Source organism: Onthophagus taurus, unplaced genomic scaffold, assembly GCF_036711975.1.
Source record: "Onthophagus taurus isolate NC unplaced genomic scaffold, IU_Otau_3.0 ScKx7SY_15, whole genome shotgun sequence".
Taxonomy (NCBI): Eukaryota; Metazoa; Arthropoda; class Insecta; order Coleoptera; family Scarabaeidae; genus Onthophagus; species Onthophagus taurus.
Window position 1 is genome coordinate 4,466,085 of NW_027248940.1, and position 17,938 is coordinate 4,484,022.

A 17,938-nucleotide genomic window follows, 5' to 3' on the forward strand; every position below is an offset into this window, starting at 1 on the left:
AATTTGGTGCTGCACTGCTTAATTGCACCGTGTTTCAACTTTTCATTGCTTACGTTTTTCAGCACATATTGTAAGACACCTTGTCGCTGCTCGTTGCTTAAATTATGTTTTTTCAATGTTCCTTTATAATTTCGTATATTTTCTGACATGATTTTTTTCAATTTTTATACTTGGCGGAGAATAGATAAAATTAACTTTTTCTTTACCAAAATTTAGTAATTGACTGGTTTAAATTTCTACTGTCATAAACATACCCAACCTACTATGATCAATAAATATGTGTTGTATATAAATAAATTCATAATTATAACTTTCTTTTTGTTTATTCAACAATCCTATAAAAAATCTCAAATCGGACAGTTATTTTGGTACGGAGGGAGTATTTTTTTTTATTGTTTGTTTTTTGTTCCAGTTTTTGTTTTCTTTTGTAATAGGGCTGGGTGGTAGAACAAATACCACTTTTGTGGTAATTTGAATCCAGCACCTTTTTTCTGCCATACATTTATTTTGTTTTAGTTCTGTATTTTATTGATATAAATATGTATATATATTATCTCTTGATAATAATGTATTGTATGGTTGAAAATAAAAAAATTATTATTATTATTAAATAAACAAATATAGTATTTGTTAACAATCATTAAAACTATCACCGTCAATAATTAATTTAACCGATTCGTTATCAGGGAAATATCCGATGATCTTCAAAGTTTTTATCACTACCAATATACATAATATCACTTTTTCGATAATCTCTCTATATAATATTTACAATTGTACAAATTGTGAATCGACTATTTTATCACCATCGATGTCTCGTATTCCCAGAAGTACCAAATCGAGTTGGGTAATTCTTCTGGGAAATCGGCATTTAAGCACTGTTTCAGTTGAAGACGGAAGTCAGTCCAAGACATTATGATGGTGATTTAAATTTACAATTAAACAATAATTTTTAAAACATATAACATTTTTAGTAGTCAACTGAGTTACAAAAGAATATATAACTTTTGGAAATAGCGTAGACAAAAATCAAAGCAAAGTATTTCGAATTTTAGTTATAAAAAAATACTTTGTATAAAAGTTTCTAGAAACAATTATTAAAGAATATTATGCAAAAACAATTCCAAAGTTACTTGCGTTAGTTGGCGTTATCGTATCATAACCGCAAACCAAGGTCATTTCCGTTTCTCAGTAAAATTATTAAAGAATGTAAGTAACGATTATAACTATATATAAATAGTTGAGTAGTTCGAAGTTTAGTTACGTAAAAACCAAGTGAAAGTAAACATCGAATACAATGGCTCAATTCAATGCATCTTCATTAAAAGATTTAGCCCTTCATAAAATTAATTTAAGCATAAGAAAACGTGTAGATGTGTTAAGACTCCATCGACAATTACCATGGACTTTAGTTTTAGATTTGTGGAAAACGTGGTTCCAAACAAATTGGAATGAATTGGGTGCACACGTACACTGCCATGAAAATATGAGTACAGAGTGCATAGAGTTTGAAATATTCAAATATAAAATGAATCATAAGATTCAATGTGACCTATTCAGGGAACCACAATTGTACAGGTAAATTAGAAATTAAATAAAATGCATAAATTTATATAAAATTTTAATAAATCTTTAGGGATGATTTATTCTTCCAAATACATGGGAATGATGAAAGTGGAAAAGTGTGTGTATGGATTACATACTATGAAACTGAACATGGACGTGTATGTGGGGAGTGTTTCGCAGATTACGAGTGGCATATTGTATGGGAATGTGACTTTTACCGAAACAAAGACGGATTTAAAGACACTGAAAAACGTATAAGATTAGAACATAAAACTATTAATAAATATGGGTTCATCGATTTAGTAGAAAATAAAGCTATGTGGTGCGCGTTCTGTTTGAAACGTTCACATTTTAAATTTATTTTAAGAGAATATTGCTCCGATGAGGTTCATGAAATTTTAGAGGGTTTATAATAAACATTTGTCATTTAAGTAATTATGTATTAAGTTTAAGTAGTTTTTAAAATGTTTACTTCACTCTTATACCCCCAATACAAAAACTACTTATATAATGGTGGGTATCCATGTTGCAAGTCATTTCAATAAAATAAAAAGTTTACTTCACTCTTGCTTGTAGTATTTTATTTCAAAACTAGTTTCGAGAGTGTCATCAGTTGAAAACTGTACATGAAATTACAAAGATTTCTTGTATTAGCACGAAAAATAGCATCAAAATGAATTAAAGAAAATTGAAAGAGATAAAACAAAAAAGAAATAAAAATATATAAATGGCAAAAACTTACGGTCAAATTTCGAGACTTGTACAGTAAACGTCGAGGAAAGCATCATATTATTCACGAACATATTAAAAACAAACAAAATCAAAACATCAGTTTTTAACAAATCCTATAAAAGTCATAATGAACATTGGAACATTATTCATTCTATAAGAAAAAAACTTGATGAAGGCGATGCCATATTCGTTAAAGCTGATAAGGGAGCCGGTGTGGTTATTTTGGATAAATCTCTATACCTAGATAAAACATATGATTTTATGAAGCAGAATAATTATAATAAAATTAATTTTGACCCCTTGAATAGTATTGTTAAAAAGACACGGCATATAATCAATGATTGCAAGGAGACTTTAATAGAGTACACACCATACTTAAAAAGTTTAAAAGATTCCCAACGTAATAACAAAATGTTTTTCAATAGTTCAATGTTCATGTATATGAATCCCTCCATTCCTAGACTTTACTCCCTTCTAAAATTGCACAAAGACAATATATCTATTCGCCCCATTATTTCTTTTAAAAACTCTCCTACCCCAATATTAGCCAATTTTATGCTAAATATTTTCAAAACGACAGAACTCAATTCAGTTTATAAACATGATTAAAGATATAAAATTTAATAAAAAGATGATGGTTTCTTTTGATGTGACCAATTTATATTCAAAAATTCCTGTTGATATAACCCTTAATTTGGTAGATAAGCTTTTTAGAAAGCATTTCAATAATAATGAAAATGTCGTTAATGATTTGAACTTAATTTTACATCATGTAGTAACTCAAAATTTTTGTTATTTTAATAAAGAATATTATGACATAAAGGATGGCTTACCTATGGGTATGCCTCTTTTTGGAATCTTAGCAGATATCTTTCTTAATTATATTGAAGAGAATTTCATTATTAATGATAAAAATCCTTATAATAAAAACGTTTTTAAGTGGGTAGGTATGTACACCCAGAGAAAAAATTTGTTGGATTTAAAGGTTTTCCATTTTACGACAATAAAAAACGTATATAGATTTTAATCAAAAGGTTTTATTGTTAACCCAAGTTACTAAAATATGTTATTATAAAAATCAAAATCTTAGTTATATTAAAAAGAATTCTTTTTTCGAAAAAAGATGTAGTTTTTAATTCAAAATTATTAAATGTTTCACATAATGCGTAAGGTTTTTAAATTAAAATGACTTAATTTTTATAGTAAGATTTTTGTGCTATTGAGGTAATAATGCATAAATGTTAGCAGAAAATTGATTCAACTTTATTATTAAAAGAACGGTATTTTAGTTTAAATAAACATATTCTTTACTTAATTTTTTTTATGTTTTAACCCAAATAAGTGTTTTTTCGTTTTAAAGTACAAATTAGTTATTATAAAATGTTTTTACTATTAAAAATAAAAAAATTATATTGTTATTTTAATAACCTGCAACTTTTACTTACCTTGTTATTAGTAAAAAATATAGGTAAATAATGGAAATAATAGTGAAAAATATTTAAAGTTTCACAAAAATATTTATAATATTTAAAGAAATGAGAACGATATTACAAAAGAAAAGAGAACGTTTTTTATAAAGTAATTTTTTTCTTATAGGTTTATTATCTTAAAAACAGTTAAAACTAAAGATATTTTATCTTTCAGAGATCACTCTGAGACTTAACTATATATAACCATATTGTCAGTAACAAAAGGTTTAAAAATAAAGATTGTTTTAAATGTCCATTGTAAATTGCGAAAAATGTTCATCGATCTTTGATTCATGGAATTGATAAATATTAACTTTTACAATGAAGATTTAAGGTTTTTTTATTTTCAAATCAAGGGGTAAAAAGTATTTTTTTAATTTAAAATATGGCGTTATATTTTACCGATCAATGCAAAAAAATGTACAACTATACCTAGTTAGCAGGTATCACTTATTAGTTGTAAAACAAATGAAAATGTAAACTACTATCATTAGTTGTAAATTAATTTGAAGAGATACCTGCTAACCTAACAATCCTTTCTCCAGTAGGTAAAAAAAAAAAATGTGTGGGAACATTACAAATATCATTCAATCTTTTAATTACAGCACACGTAGAATTTGTAGCGATCTTATAAGCTAAATAATGTGGAAGGTACTCAACTACCTCCCAGTGGAAACAAAGAAAATAACATACATCCTTATTTACAATAATTTCAAATATTTCATAAACATTCGGTTGTTCTTCAGTGCTATCAAAAATCACATAACCTTTTTTGTACTTACTCCCTTTATACATAACTTCGTTCAAACCTTCACTTGACGATAAATCAATTTGAACCCTAAATAAATCATATTTGCCGTTCCCTAAATCCACAGTCGTAGATATTTTATAAGCTACTTCGCTGGCGAAAAAATTCTTATTTAATATCCTATTAGCAAAGTCTAATTGCGTCTTAATAGTTAATGTTAATGGAATGTTTAATCTTGAACTGATATTTCTGGCATAACATTTGTGGTTTTGATGCAAGGCTTCAAAACAAAAGCACCATTGGTGTCGAAGTGTACCACTTTTTCTGATAACGTACGTGTAGTGTACCATAAAATGATGCTTTGGTTTTAAATGATCAGTAAATAGAGTTACATACATTCTATGATGTTTCTGTATTAAACTGTCTAGCTTTGCCAAATCGGCCTCTGTAAAATGAATTTGTAAAATGATATCAATGATTTGAACAAATAAATTCAAAAATTCATACACCTCGTCCTCAAGTGGTATTAAATCACCTATCATTAATAAAATAAAATGTACAAAGCACTTCATTTCCGAAGCAGTCATTTTGAAATTGTGTGTCTTGATACTATTTTGCCTAATAGGGGAACTGACGTTTCCTATTTGTGTAGGACCGTAATTGAACATTTGTTTCCGGTAATTTAAAATTTCTAAAGTAAAATATTTCTTTTTGTATATAAAATTATTGAGGACATGGGCTAAATTATAGTTACACACGCCGTTGAAGAGATCATGCATGATGTCAAAAGATACATTTTCAGTCACGTGAAATGATGGAATTGTATTAAAAATTGACGGTTCTTTAATACCTGTTTTTGAAGCATCCTCAATAAGAGAATCGATAATATAATTGTTTTTGTCTCTTAAAAATGTGTTCATTTGTTGTACGTCACTTTGTGTTTGAATTTTTGAGCGTTTGCAGATTCTACAGAAAAAAGTACTCGAGAATGAAACATTAAATCCTAAAATATCGTTTAACGCGAGGTTGTCTCCTAGTACAAGGCCGAGTTTAAAATATATTCGTATTGTATTATCCTTTTCAGGATTAAGAATGATTCCCTCCTGTTCTAAAACCTTAAGATCTTCAGTAAACTTATTTAAACATTGTTTATTACCAAACGTGTGCATATCAATGGATTTTATAAAGCCAAGTACAAGAATATTACTTAATTTTGATAATTGATATTGTGGTATTGTAGGAAAGCAGCAATATATCCCACATAGTTTTTGGACTCCTGCATGGGAGCTTAATGTGTCGTTAATTTCAAAGTCGTCAAAATAAAGATAATATGGCAAGAGAATCTTAGAACAGTTATGATTATTGGAACATTTATCTCGCCATGTCGAAGCATTTATAAAATTGCACAGTTTCTGGCATGTTTTAATTTGTTTTATATTGTCAAGAGTTTTTTCCAAAACACCATCACATTCAAAATATTTTTTAAATTGAAAACGTACATCAACAATACAGCCTTGGACTACATTATCGTCAATAGTAGGCGTATTATTAATTACAACTTCTGTCAAAGTGTTATTTATTGTGAAACATTTTGGGTGACTATATATGCCAATACTGCTAATGTGCTTAAAAAATTTATATTCCGATTTTATAGTTTTAAAAGGGTCTTTTAAGAATGTACTCAATCTTTCTAATTTATCGTGGATAACTGAATTTTCTGTATAGGGTAAAATACTATTAGTTATAAAGTTTGAAATAGGGGCTGTAATTGATGTTTGAGTTAAATTTTGAATATTAACATTTTTTCTACTAAAATTATATTGGCTATGTAAAGATAAAATGAATGCAATTAAATCATTTTCAATATAGAAATTGTTTTCATTTACAGAATTACTTGATGATGCACGAAAACGAATATCTTCATTATTAGCCTGACAAATATTTATCTGTTCTATTTTTTGCTGGGAAGTTACGGCAGTTTCTGTACTTGCGTTATAATCATCCCTATTTGGAAACATATCAGTTGGCAAAAATTGTGTTGTTAACGTATTACATAACGGTATATTTTTAGCTTCATGTTTTTTCAAATGAGTTTTGTACGAGTAAATACTTTGAAATTGTTGCGTACATTGGGGATAAGTACAAATGAATTTAAAAATGGAAGGAACTCGGTGAAAATTTTTTAAATGATTTATAACATCCGAACTAGTATTAAATTTAAGTTTGCACAAAAAACAACCGAACATTGCTATGATAGAAAAAAAAATTTTTAATTGGAGTTTTCAATGTTAAGTTGACCAACTAAACTATCCACAACAGTAATACTTTCATCCGAAATACCAAAAAAATATCGTGATAAAAACAACCAAACTAATCTGCTAATTTGTGAAAATTCTAAATTAAACACGTGTATTAATTTTATAGTAATGTCGAGACACTCTATAAATGAATTGAATTTGTATCTTATAGAGTCGCTATACACATAAAAATCTTCAAGTTTATTTTTATCGACGCCTACAACAACTATTCGTGGTTGTAATTTGATTTTCTTATCTCTGTAATTAGCTCTTACCGCTTCTATCTTTGGCAAGACATCGTTTATAGTTTTTACGTGCAACACAAAATCGTCTTGCGAGTCCAAAATTGTTGGCTTGTGAGTCCTGTTTATTCGCCTTGGCTGCAGTATTGCATGCAACAATAAAATTATTAAGTAATCTCTTGAATCTGAAAAATAATAGTGCAGATTTCGGCATTATAAGTACACAATAATATTTACCTTTTGAAAGCTCAGTATTTTTTTGCAGTTGCTCCAAGTGTTCCTTATTTAATTTGTCTCGGATGTCTCTGGAATATATCGGTAATATCAATTTCACAAAACTATTGAAATTATCTAAAAGAAGTGATCCTTTCCCTTTGTAAATGTTGTCGAAATCAATGTTAATCTGTTAAACAAAGATAAACCAAACTGTCAAAAATATTAAAAACTAACTATGCAATTACCAATTCATATCCTTTCGAGTCATTGTATTTTGGCCACTCTTTTAAAATTGTATTAAGGGAATTTTCGGGCGATCTCAGTCCATCAATCAGGATCAGAATTACTTAAAAGAAACGCCGTGTAATATTCTATCTCGTCTGTAAATATATACAATTTGCAATAACTTAAATAAAACACAATTAAGATTACCTTCTACATTATAAACATTAGTGGTACCATTATCAACATCCTCATTGTCTTGAGTTGGTTTTAACCTTTTCGTTATATGTTTTATGTTATTATACCGGTCATACAGTTTGCCGCTTGGATTTTTTTTATTTCTCCGTGGAGTATAGTATGTTGTCTATAATGAAAATACTTCGCTTAATGTGTTATTAATAATTTATATTAATACCTGAATTTCCGAAGGAAATAAATCTGTAATTAGTTTGGCATATATTTCAAATATCTCGCTAGAAATTTTTTTGTGCGCCAGGAACATACAGTCTGTTACGATGTGCACCAAATCTGTTTGCCTTTTTTTGTCAAGTCGTTTATTTTTTTTATAATATTCTAATATTATCTGCCCTTTAACAGAATTTTTTAATGTCTTTTCTAACCCTTCCTTTTGAACGATATCTGATGTTATAGATGAGGAAGTAGATTTGGGAGAAAGTAAATTGTTATCCAACCAGCTACCAACATTAGAGCTAGTACTACATGTTATTGTAGTTGCCAAGGGCGTTGTATAACCCTAAACAAAATGGTATTAAGTGTATTTACATTATTAGGTCCGAAACAAGAATACGATATTTCCAATTACACCAGGTTAGTACAAAATCCCGGGACGGTCAAAAACTTTGCTATTTGGGAACATATTTTTTAAATTTTGATGAGATTTAGGTTCTAAATCCGAAAATGGAAAAATATGCTGTTCTATTAAAATAAGGGTAGGAAACTTTTTTCTTTAACTGTTTCAGCATTTTGCACTAACCCTGCACGAAGTTATATTCAGAGTTGAGCAAAAAAATTGTTAAAAGTATTATTTAACCCTTTATGTGTGTATCGTTGGTACGCACCGCGACTTTTCTATAACATGCGTTGTAGAAAAGTTTTTTTGGCTATTGCAGACAGATATGTAAAATTGACTGGATTTTCAAAGGGTCAACCCTTTGATTGTAATTGAAAGATAAATCCCACCCTGCCGATGTTTAACCTTACATTTTCCGCTTTCCATTGAAACAAACGTTGTCTAAATTTAATTCTTAATCCAAATGATTCCAACGGGATCAAGTTATCAATATCTGATATACTCAATTCCTTAAACACCTCAATATCAACGCCTTTTTCTGAAAGAAAATGTATAAGGTATTATTGTTATTGTTTTAATTACACTGTGACGTAATATTTCTCAACAGTTGGGCGTTGAGTGTTTTTAATTTGTTTTGGGTTGCTGGTCACATTTTCTTCTATTTCTTTTTTTTAATTTTGAAATTTTTCTCTTTTAGGTACTACTTTTAATTCGTTTTTTTGATGTTATTTGTTCAGAAAACTTTGTTTTCCAAAATAAGTTAACGGTTTTCACACTATTTTTTTTTAATTGTAAAAGAATAAAAAATTCCAAAATTTAGAAAAAAGTAGAAAAAAACGTGACGTGTTACAATAAAATCAGATTTGAAAGGCAGATTTGAAATCAAGAAGGAACCCAAAATTATCTAAAAACACTCAACTGCTTAAATGTTGAGGAGAAAAGAAAGTGAAATTTTGCAGCTGAGTGTGATTATTAGATTTATAAATAAAACAAATTTATTATTCGGCAACAACCCGATGTACCTCCCGATTTTATAAGGTAAAAATCGATATTAAATTAACATCTATGCATTAGCGCACGTTTTTACACGAAAATTTAAGGAAACCATTACATTATTCATAATAAACCAAAGAAAAAAAATAAATTTTTTCAAGAAAAACGGTTAAATCCAATCCGCAAAGGCGGCGCCGAATCATCATAGTGCGGCTTGCTGTTAGGCGCCACCGACCTCGCTTACCAACGTTTGATAAGCGAAAAAAATTGCGTCCTTATACTGATGGGTTTAACTAAATTAATTTGGCAAAAATTTACTTATTAATTTATTATTTTTAATTAGATATGATTTCGAAATTATGCACACCCTCGAAATCGTTTATTAATTCCGGAAAATCCCACATCAAAAGCAACGTAGTCACGTTTTCCCCGGTAATGTCCTCCATGGCGTCCCACAATTTATTTGAATGACTAAATTAGTTAATTTTAATCAATTATATTATTGAATAAATTAATAATATACCTACTACTTCCACCAAGTGATGATTCTTCCTCAGTTTACGACTAACGACCACTACACTGACTACACCTAACGGCACTAAAGATTGAAGACTGAACCGGAGTAAACGGAGTAAACGTATTTCGGGTATTTCACAACATTGCATTATATGACAAAGAACTGGACTTCCCCAGCTTGCAAACTTTTAACCGTTTTAGCGTAAAAAGTTTCTATTTTATTCCCATAACTAAAACGTTTTATATTTAAAATAGGCATTTTGAAGGATACATTATTAAATCAATAAAAGTCAGTAATAATTTAACAATTTTTGATGTTAGTTTTACTTATTTTCTATTTGACACAAAAGAAATCTGTAAATTAATTCAATAGTTTTCACTGCTTTAAAATAATATTGCGGTTATTTGAAATAACATTACATTTCTTTTAAAATAAATACTTTCTTATCTTTCCAATAGTTTTTCCTTTTATGTCAAAAGGATATGGGTTAAAACAGTAACCTTTTTATTTTAAAATGCCATTTTTCTCTCAGTGTAGATGATGTCTTTTGTGTTTGGGGGGTGACAGATTCTTTAAATAATTTTCTTAATCAATTTTTGAATAATTTGCATACAAAATTAAACTTTACATTAGAAAAAGAAGAAAACAGAAAACTTAATTTTTTGTTGAATAAGTAGATCCATTCTTTCTTTAACCAGTGCGGTAATTAAATAAATTCGAAAATTGTGTTACAACTGGTTTATTTTAAGTTTAAGTTCAACCTGGATCTCAATCAGTGCAAAACCAGTTATACAATCATTAACTGGAGTTCTCTTCTGTTGAGAATAAGGGGACAGGGAAATGGGTGAGGGTATTATAGATGAGGAGGTGTGATATCAATCTTAAGGAAAAAAATAAATGTGGGAAATAAACACTGTAAGGTAGGAAAGGTGTGATTGTCATGGACCTCAATCAGTGCAACTCCAGTTATACAATCATTAACTGGAGTTCTCGTCTGGTGAGGAATGAAGAAAGAGGAAGGGGCAGGGGTAGGGGTAAATAGGTGTCTGTGAAATTAGGGGGGATCATTAGGGAATGGTTTCTTTAGTCTTTAGTTTTCCGAAATTAGATTTGATGCTACCCTTGTGTTCGTTAATTCTTTGTTTTATTGATCTTCCAGTTTCGCCGATGTACACTGCACCACAGGTGTCGCAATTCAATTTGTACCACTATTTTCGAGGAGGTTGGTGTTGTCTTTCTTGTGGTTTAATAAGTTGATCATGGAGGTGTTGGATTTGAATAAAATATTTATATTGTACTTTTTGAAGATTTTTAGGATAGGGGCTGCAATGTGACCCGGGTAAGAAATAGATCGGTAAGTTGGTTCTGAGGTTGGTGTATTGTTGGTGAGTGTCGTCAGCTGTCTATTATTGGTTTTTGTTTGAATTCTTCTAATTAAATTGGAGACATAATTTGGGGGGAAGTTATTGTTGTGTGCTATTGCCTTAATGATCAATAGTTCTTTTTCTCTGTCTATATTGTTGAGAGGAGTTGTTATTAATCGGTGAATGTATGCATGAAATGCCGCATTTTTATGGGAATGATGGTGAAAAGAAGTATATGGGATGACTGTATCAGTTTGTGTGACTTTCCTGAATATATCAAACTCTAGATTGTTATTTCTGTTAATCAATTTAAGGTCAAGGTATGGTAAAATGTTGTTTTGTTCCTGTTCCATTGTAAAATGAATGTTTGTGTGAAGGTCGTTAAGGAGTGAATGCAAATCGTTGACGTTGTTGTGTATGTTGGTCTTCCAAATGACCAGGACATCATCCACATATCTTTTCCAAAAGATGATATTTTCGGTTATGTGATTTCTAAATTGTTTTCAAGTTTGTCGAGAAAAAAGTCTGCCAGGAGTCCACTCAAAGGGGAGCCCATGGGTAAGCCGTCCGAATATTTGTATAGTTTATTGTCGAAAAGGCAAGTATTTTGGACTAGGCAAGTAATGAGAAGGTTTTGCAGATGGTCAGCGTCTTCTGAGTCTAGTTTGTTCTTAAAATAATCATGAGTTATGGTGAAGTCTCCGAAACTGGGATGTTTGTATACAGATTGGTGACATCAAATGACACTAATTCAAAGTTGTCAGGGAAGCGTAGGTTCAAAAGTTCTTCGATAAGATGTCGTCTGTTTCTTATGGTATGTATTGGTTTGAAATCCAGGTGAGATAATATAAATCTGTTAACAATTTGTGGGTGCTTGAGCCTATGGGCGAAATTATTGGTCGTATAGGGTTATTAGGTTTGTGTAGTTTTATGAGGGAGTAGAGATTAGGATTCTTCGGGTTCATTGGTAGAATATTTGAGATTTTAATATTGTATTTATCCAAAAACGATTTGGAGTCTTTGAGGGCTTTTTTAGTTTTTGTATGTAAGGTATTGACAGGGTTAGACTTTATTTCTGTGAAATTATTTTGTGATAGGAAAGTTTCGGTTTTCTGTTTATAAATCTTTCTATCTATAATTACTATACCCGAATTCTTGTCTGCGTTGGTGATAATTGCATCTCGTGATTGGATTTTCTTTCTAATGGAATTAACAATTTTCATCTCTGGATTGAATATTCTTCCATTATTGTTCTTGTGTTGTTGACGGTTTTCAACCCTCTTTAAGAAATCGATGATGTCCAGCCGAAGGTCCTTCTCTTGTAGATTATATCTTGCCGCCACTTCTAGTTCTATGCTCAGGTGACTCAGTCTAGGGTGGTTCGGCAAAGCAGTAGAGAATAAAGGCCGGTTCTGGACCGGAAGTGCTCCCCAGCTCCCCCTGATCCTGCGCATGCTCGCCGGAAGTGACGTCACGACATCCTTAAGGATCATCCTTAAGGATCGGTCGACGGTGGCGCCACCTGTATCATCCTTAAGGATCGGTCGACGGTGGCACCACCTGTAGCATCCTTAAGGATCGGTCGACGGTGGCGCCACCTGTAGCATTCTTAAGGATCGAAGGTTGCTCCCCCTGCTCCTTAAGAATCTAAGGATCGGTCGACGGTGGCGCCACCTTTCAATTTGTAAAACGGTTAAAACTTCTAAATAATAACTGTTTTAAGTTGCTCCCCCGTGAAATAATATTAATAATAATAATAATAATAATAATACTTACCTTAAAATAGGTTCTCTATTACTGATTGAGGGTAGGAGGAGGAAGAGAAAATCATAAAAAATTAAAGTTAATACATATATTAAAAATTTGATTCTCTATTACTGATTGAGGGTAGGAGGGGGAAGAGAAAATCACAAAAAATTAAAGTTAATACATAATATATTAAAAATTTAAATTAAACATACTCAAAAAAAACCATCTATGTTCCAATAGTTCATACATAAATTTCAAATAACATCCAATGAGAGACGAAGGCGACGCTCGTATCGCTTATCAGCGGAAGTTGCTCCCCCGCGTAATAATACTTACCTTAAAATAGGTTCTCTATTACTGATTGAGGGTAGGAGGGGGAAGAGAAAATCACAAAAAATTAAAGTTAATACATATATTAAAAATTTAAATTAAGCATACTCAAAAAAAATGATGCTATTTTCTACTTAACCTACTTAAATATATTTAAACGTTATTCGAAATAATTGTAAAATTTGAATCATGTGGGGAAAGGGCCAATTTGTTTTGTAAAACGGTAACAACCGTGTGGTTAAAACTTCTAAATAATAACTGTTTTCTAGACGTGATGGAATTTGAATGTAAACAGTGGAAATAATTTTGAAATGAAAGCTTTTGTTTAACCACAGCTTTCCTAATAACTTTAGATTTTTTAGTAACTCGTCCATTAGCGACCCGATTTGCGTACACCTTCGATCTTAAACCAATAAATTCAACCATTACGTTTCCGCAATTTTCATCTTTCATCTTACCTAAAACCGCTTTATTTTGCAAGGGGATGTCAAACCGATTATCGGGGCTGTAGTTAGATGTATCAAATTTATCTAAATTTAATTTAACATCGCTATACACATCGTCAGACTTAATTAGTACGGTGAAACTGTCGGTATCCATGTAACACAACTGAACGTCCTCGCCGTATTTAGGTTTTAAAAAATCATAATAAAAATCGTACATTAATAATTTTGACAGTTCTAAAACTGTAAAACCAACGTATAGAGGCTTATCGTAGGCTACATGAAGACGCTCCATTTGAATTGCCGAAAACGTTTCTGTGAATACTTTAACACTTTTAAAATTTAATTTAGCGATTAAACTCCGAGCTCCAAGTCTAGGTCTACCTGCGGTTTTGCCAGACCTGATATCATCCCAACTGGTTACTAAGCGGACGTCAACTCGCTTATCAACATTTTCCATGGTTTTACCGAAAACTGCGTTGTTCATTAATTTAAAAAAATCCTTTTCAAAATATGTGACTTTAACGAAGGGGATTGTTTAAACGATAAAACTCTATTAACTTTACTTATAATTAATCCGTGCGCAACGGCTTGTTTTAAATTTCTGTAATGAATTACATAATTTGTCTTATCAAATAAATTTGGAATTAATCGTTTATCGCTCTCGCATTTACCGTTAGGGGGGATTAAATTCTCGGCTAAGAAAGGTAGATCATTATGTAGGTTGTGCAAGTGTTCGGGATACGCAATATCCACGTCTAAAATATATCCGAAATCGGAATCATCGGCTATATTATTAAAATCTAAATTTTGAATTTCGTTTTCAGTCAACCATTTAAAGTCGGAACGGGTAAATATTGAGACATTGCCCACCCATACAAATTGTTAGCGTCCCATTTTTTGCGAATTATGTTAAAGCCGCGTATGATGAGAATGGGGATGAAGACATATTAATGTCCGAGAAAAATTTTAATTGTAAATTTCAAGTTGTTTCGGTGGGTACGGATTTGCATGAGGTGTATGTTGGGATGTGTAGGGAAATTTTAGCTCAAAGCGAAGAATTTCAAGAACGCGACTCTGGGTGGGCCTTCTTCTCCGTATCTCACCTCCTGCTTAATATTAATAAATTTGAACCTATACCTGGGTCATCGTATATACGTTTACCTCAGGTAATTGTTGAAAAACATGCGTGCGTAAATATTAAAAACCATGAGGACGATGCTTGTTTAGCGTGGTGTTTGACGGCGGCTCTTCATCCTACGAACCTCCATCATGATCGTACTACAAGCTACCCTCATTATAGTCAAGTACTTAATTTGCGCGGGATTACATTTCCAATAACTTTAAAAGATATCATTAATGTAGAAAAATTAAATAATTTAAGTATTAATGTTTACGAATTGATAAGTAGTAGTAGTGGTAAATACACGGTGGAAGGGCCAATTTATTTTACCAAACAAAGACGCGATAATCATATAAATTTGCTTTATCTATACGAAAACGGGAAGGGACATTTCATTTTAATTAAAAATCTTTCAAGGCTAATATCGAGTCAAGTCACGCGCCGCGAACATTCTATACACCTTTGTGATGGATGTTTGACGCGGTTTTCATCGGCAGACAAGTTACTCGCACATCAGACTTATGATTGTAATCATGTGATGACCGTTTTACCTACGGCCGATTTAAAATCTAAACCAAACTTTTTCGGTTTAAAAACTCCGCTAAATATTTTAGAATTTAACAATTATAAATTCGCTCAGATGGCTCCCTTTGTCATCTACGCCGACTTTTAGAATCGCTTTTAAAACCGATCGATTATTGCAAACAGAGTAGCGCTAAATCTTTTACGGAAAAAATTGAGGAACATCAACCGTACAGTTTTGCTTATTACATTGTTTCCACGATTGATAGCAGTTTTAATAAATTTGAAACGTATACGGGACTTGATGCATCTCAAGTTTTTATCACAAAATTAATCGATGATGTTAAATTTATTTATAATAAATACTTGAAAACCGTAAAACCAATGATACTTTTAACAACCGATGAGCAACGTAATTTCGATTCGGCTGAAAATTGTTTTATTTGTCAAAATCCTTTCACATCTGACCAGATTAAGGTGCACGATCGTTGTTATATTAGCGGTAAATACCGAGGACCCGCGCATAGAAATTGTAAACTAAATTTCAAACTTCAAAATTTTATTCCAATATTCTTTCATAATTTTAGCGGTTACGATTGTCATTTATTTATTAAAGAAATGGCTGATGCGGATGACGATGGACTTAATGTATTGCCGAACAATAAAGAAAACTATATCAGTTTCAGTAAAAAAGTGTTGGTCGATAAAGTAATCAATAAAGATAAACCCGTTGAAAATATCTTTTTTAAATTAAGATTTGTGGATTCATTTAGATTTATGGCATCTTCATTAGATTCTTTAGCCGGCAACCTCGAAATATATGACTTTGACAATATATATAAATTCTTTCCACACCCGGAACATTTTAAATTGTTAACGAAAAAGGGTATATTTCCCTATAATTATATAACCTCTTTCGATAAACTAAATGATACATCACTACCACCTAAGAGCATGTTTTACAACAAATTAAATTTCGAAGATATAAGCGATGAGCAATATTTGCACGCTCAATGTGTGTGGGAAAAATTTAATTGTCAAGATTTGAAAGAATATTCCGACTTGTACTTAAAGACTGATGTTCTTTTATTAGCTGATGTATTTGAAAAATTCAGGCAAGTTTGTTTTAAAACGTACGGTTTAGATCCCACGCATTATTATACGGCACCGGGGCTATCTTGGGATGCCACGTTGAAATTCACTAAAATTAAATTGGAATTGTTGACGGATATTGATCAAGTTCATTTCATTAAAAAAGGTATCCGTGGGGGCATTTCCCAATGCTCCCTACGTCATGCTAAAGCAAATAATAAATATATGGAAAATTATGATGCTAATTCGCCCTCTAAATTTCTAATGTATTGGGACGCTAACAATTTGTATGGGTGGGCAATGTCTCAATATTTACCCGTTTCCGACTTTAAATGGTTGACTGAAAACGAAATTCAAAATTTAGATTTTAATAATATACCCGATGATTCCGATTTCGGATATATTTTAGACGTGGATATTGCGTATCCCGAACGCTTGCACAACCTACATAATGATCTACCTTTCTTAGCCGAGAATTTAATCCCCCCTAACTGTAAATGCGAGAGCGATAAACGATTAATTCCAAATTTATTTGATAAGACAAATTATGTAATTCATTACAGAAATTTAAAACAAGCCGTTGCGCACGGATTAATTATAAGTAAAGTTAATAGAGTTTTATCGTTTAAACAATCCCCTTCGTTAAAGTCACATATTTTGAAAAGGATTTTTTTAAATTAATGAACAACGCAGTTTTCGGTAAAACCATGGAAAATGTTGATAAGCGAGTTGACGTCCGCTTAGTAACCAGTTGGGATGATATCAGGTCTGGCAAAACCGCAGGTAGACCTAGACTTGGAGCTCGGAGTTTAATCGCTAAATTAAATTTTAAAAGTGTTAAAGTATTCACAGAAACGTTTTCGGCAATTCAAATGGAGCGTCTTCATGTAGCCTACGATAAGCCTCTATACGTTGGTTTTACAGTTTTAGAACTGTCAAAATTATTAATGTACGATTTTTATTATGATTTTTTAAAACCTAAATACGGCGAGGACGTTCAGTTGTGTTACATGGATACCGACAGTTTCACCGTACTAATTAAGTCTGACGATGTGTATAGCGATGTTAAATTAAATTTAGATAAATTTGATACATCTAACTACAGCCCCGATAATCGGTTTGACATCCCCTTGCAAAATAAAGCGGTTTTAGGTAAGATGAAAGATGAAAATTGCGGAAACGTAATGGTTGAATTTATTGGTTTAAGATCGAAGGTGTACGCAAATCGGGTCGCTAATGGACGAGTTACTAAAAAATCTAAAGGTATTAGGAAAGCTGTGGTTAAACAAAAGCTTTCATTTCAAAATTATTTTCACCGTTTACATTCAAATTCCATCACGTCTAGAAAACAGTTATTATTTAGAAGTTTTAACCACACGGTTTTTACCGTTTTACAAAACAAATTGGCCCTTTCCCCACATGATTCAAAGCGATGTATCGATGCCGATGGTATTAAAACATTGGCTTGGGGTCATTTTACCACTATTTCGAATAACGTTTAA

General features: G+C 31.3%; 3 protein-coding genes across 4 annotated transcripts; 2 read left to right on the forward strand and 1 right to left on the reverse strand.

Annotated features, from left to right (window-relative positions):
* The first annotated feature begins 1,257 nt into the window (after window positions 1-1,257).
* LOC111416598 (uncharacterized) lies at window positions 1,258-2,129 on the forward strand. The gene is made up of 2 exons (XM_023048652.2): window positions 1,258-1,578; window positions 1,637-2,129. The coding sequence occupies exons 1-2, from the start codon at window positions 1,298-1,300 to the stop codon at window positions 1,977-1,979; spliced, it is 624 nt and encodes a 207-aa protein (XP_022904420.2). The 5' UTR covers window positions 1,258-1,297; the 3' UTR covers window positions 1,980-2,129.
* A 1,717-nt stretch (window positions 2,130-3,846) lies between these two features.
* Window positions 3,847-9,896, reverse strand: LOC139432390 (uncharacterized). Of its 2 annotated transcripts, XM_071200903.1 has the most exons (6): window positions 9,664-9,896; window positions 7,908-8,841; window positions 7,703-7,856; window positions 7,516-7,650; window positions 7,292-7,457; window positions 3,847-7,239 (listed from the first exon to the last, which is right to left on the reverse strand). In XM_071200903.1, exon 6 carries the CDS (start codon window positions 6,759-6,761, stop codon window positions 4,269-4,271), a length of 2,493 nt encoding a protein of 830 aa, XP_071057004.1. In that variant the 5' UTR covers window positions 6,762-7,239; window positions 7,292-7,457; window positions 7,516-7,650; window positions 7,703-7,856; window positions 7,908-8,841; window positions 9,664-9,896; the 3' UTR covers window positions 3,847-4,268. The 2 variants fall into 2 exon arrangements, with proteins under 2 accessions (XP_071057004.1, XP_071057005.1); XM_071200904.1 differs by lacking the exons at window positions 7,908-8,841; window positions 9,664-9,896 and having other exon boundaries at window positions 7,516-7,712.
* A 4,831-nt stretch (window positions 9,897-14,727) lies between these two features.
* LOC139432429 (uncharacterized) lies at window positions 14,728-17,938 on the forward strand. Its single transcript, XM_071200955.1, has 3 exons — window positions 14,728-15,118; window positions 15,463-17,037; window positions 17,085-17,938. The coding sequence occupies exons 1-3, from the start codon at window positions 14,728-14,730 to the stop codon at window positions 17,936-17,938; spliced, it is 2,820 nt and encodes a 939-aa protein (XP_071057056.1).

Coding starts and splice junctions, on each gene's coding strand:
- LOC111416598 (XM_023048652.2), top strand. CDS start 1,298: ATGGCTCAATTCAATGCATCTTCATTAAAAGATTTAGCCCTTCATAAA. Junction 1,579..1,636: donor AGGGAACCACAATTGTACAG/GTAAATTAGAAA, acceptor ATAAATCTTTAG/GGATGATTTATTCTTCCAAA.
- LOC139432390 (XM_071200903.1), bottom strand. CDS start 6,761: ATGTTCGGTTGTTTTTTGTGCAAACTTAAATTTAATACTAGTTCGGAT.
- LOC139432429 (XM_071200955.1), top strand. CDS start 14,728: ATGTGTAGGGAAATTTTAGCTCAAAGCGAAGAATTTCAAGAACGCGAC. Junction 15,119..15,462: donor ATTGATAAGTAGTAGTAGTG/GTAAATACACGG, acceptor AAATTCGCTCAG/ATGGCTCCCTTTGTCATCTA. Junction 17,038..17,084: donor TGCGCACGGATTAATTATAA/GTAAAGTTAATA, acceptor CCTTCGTTAAAG/TCACATATTTTGAAAAGGAT.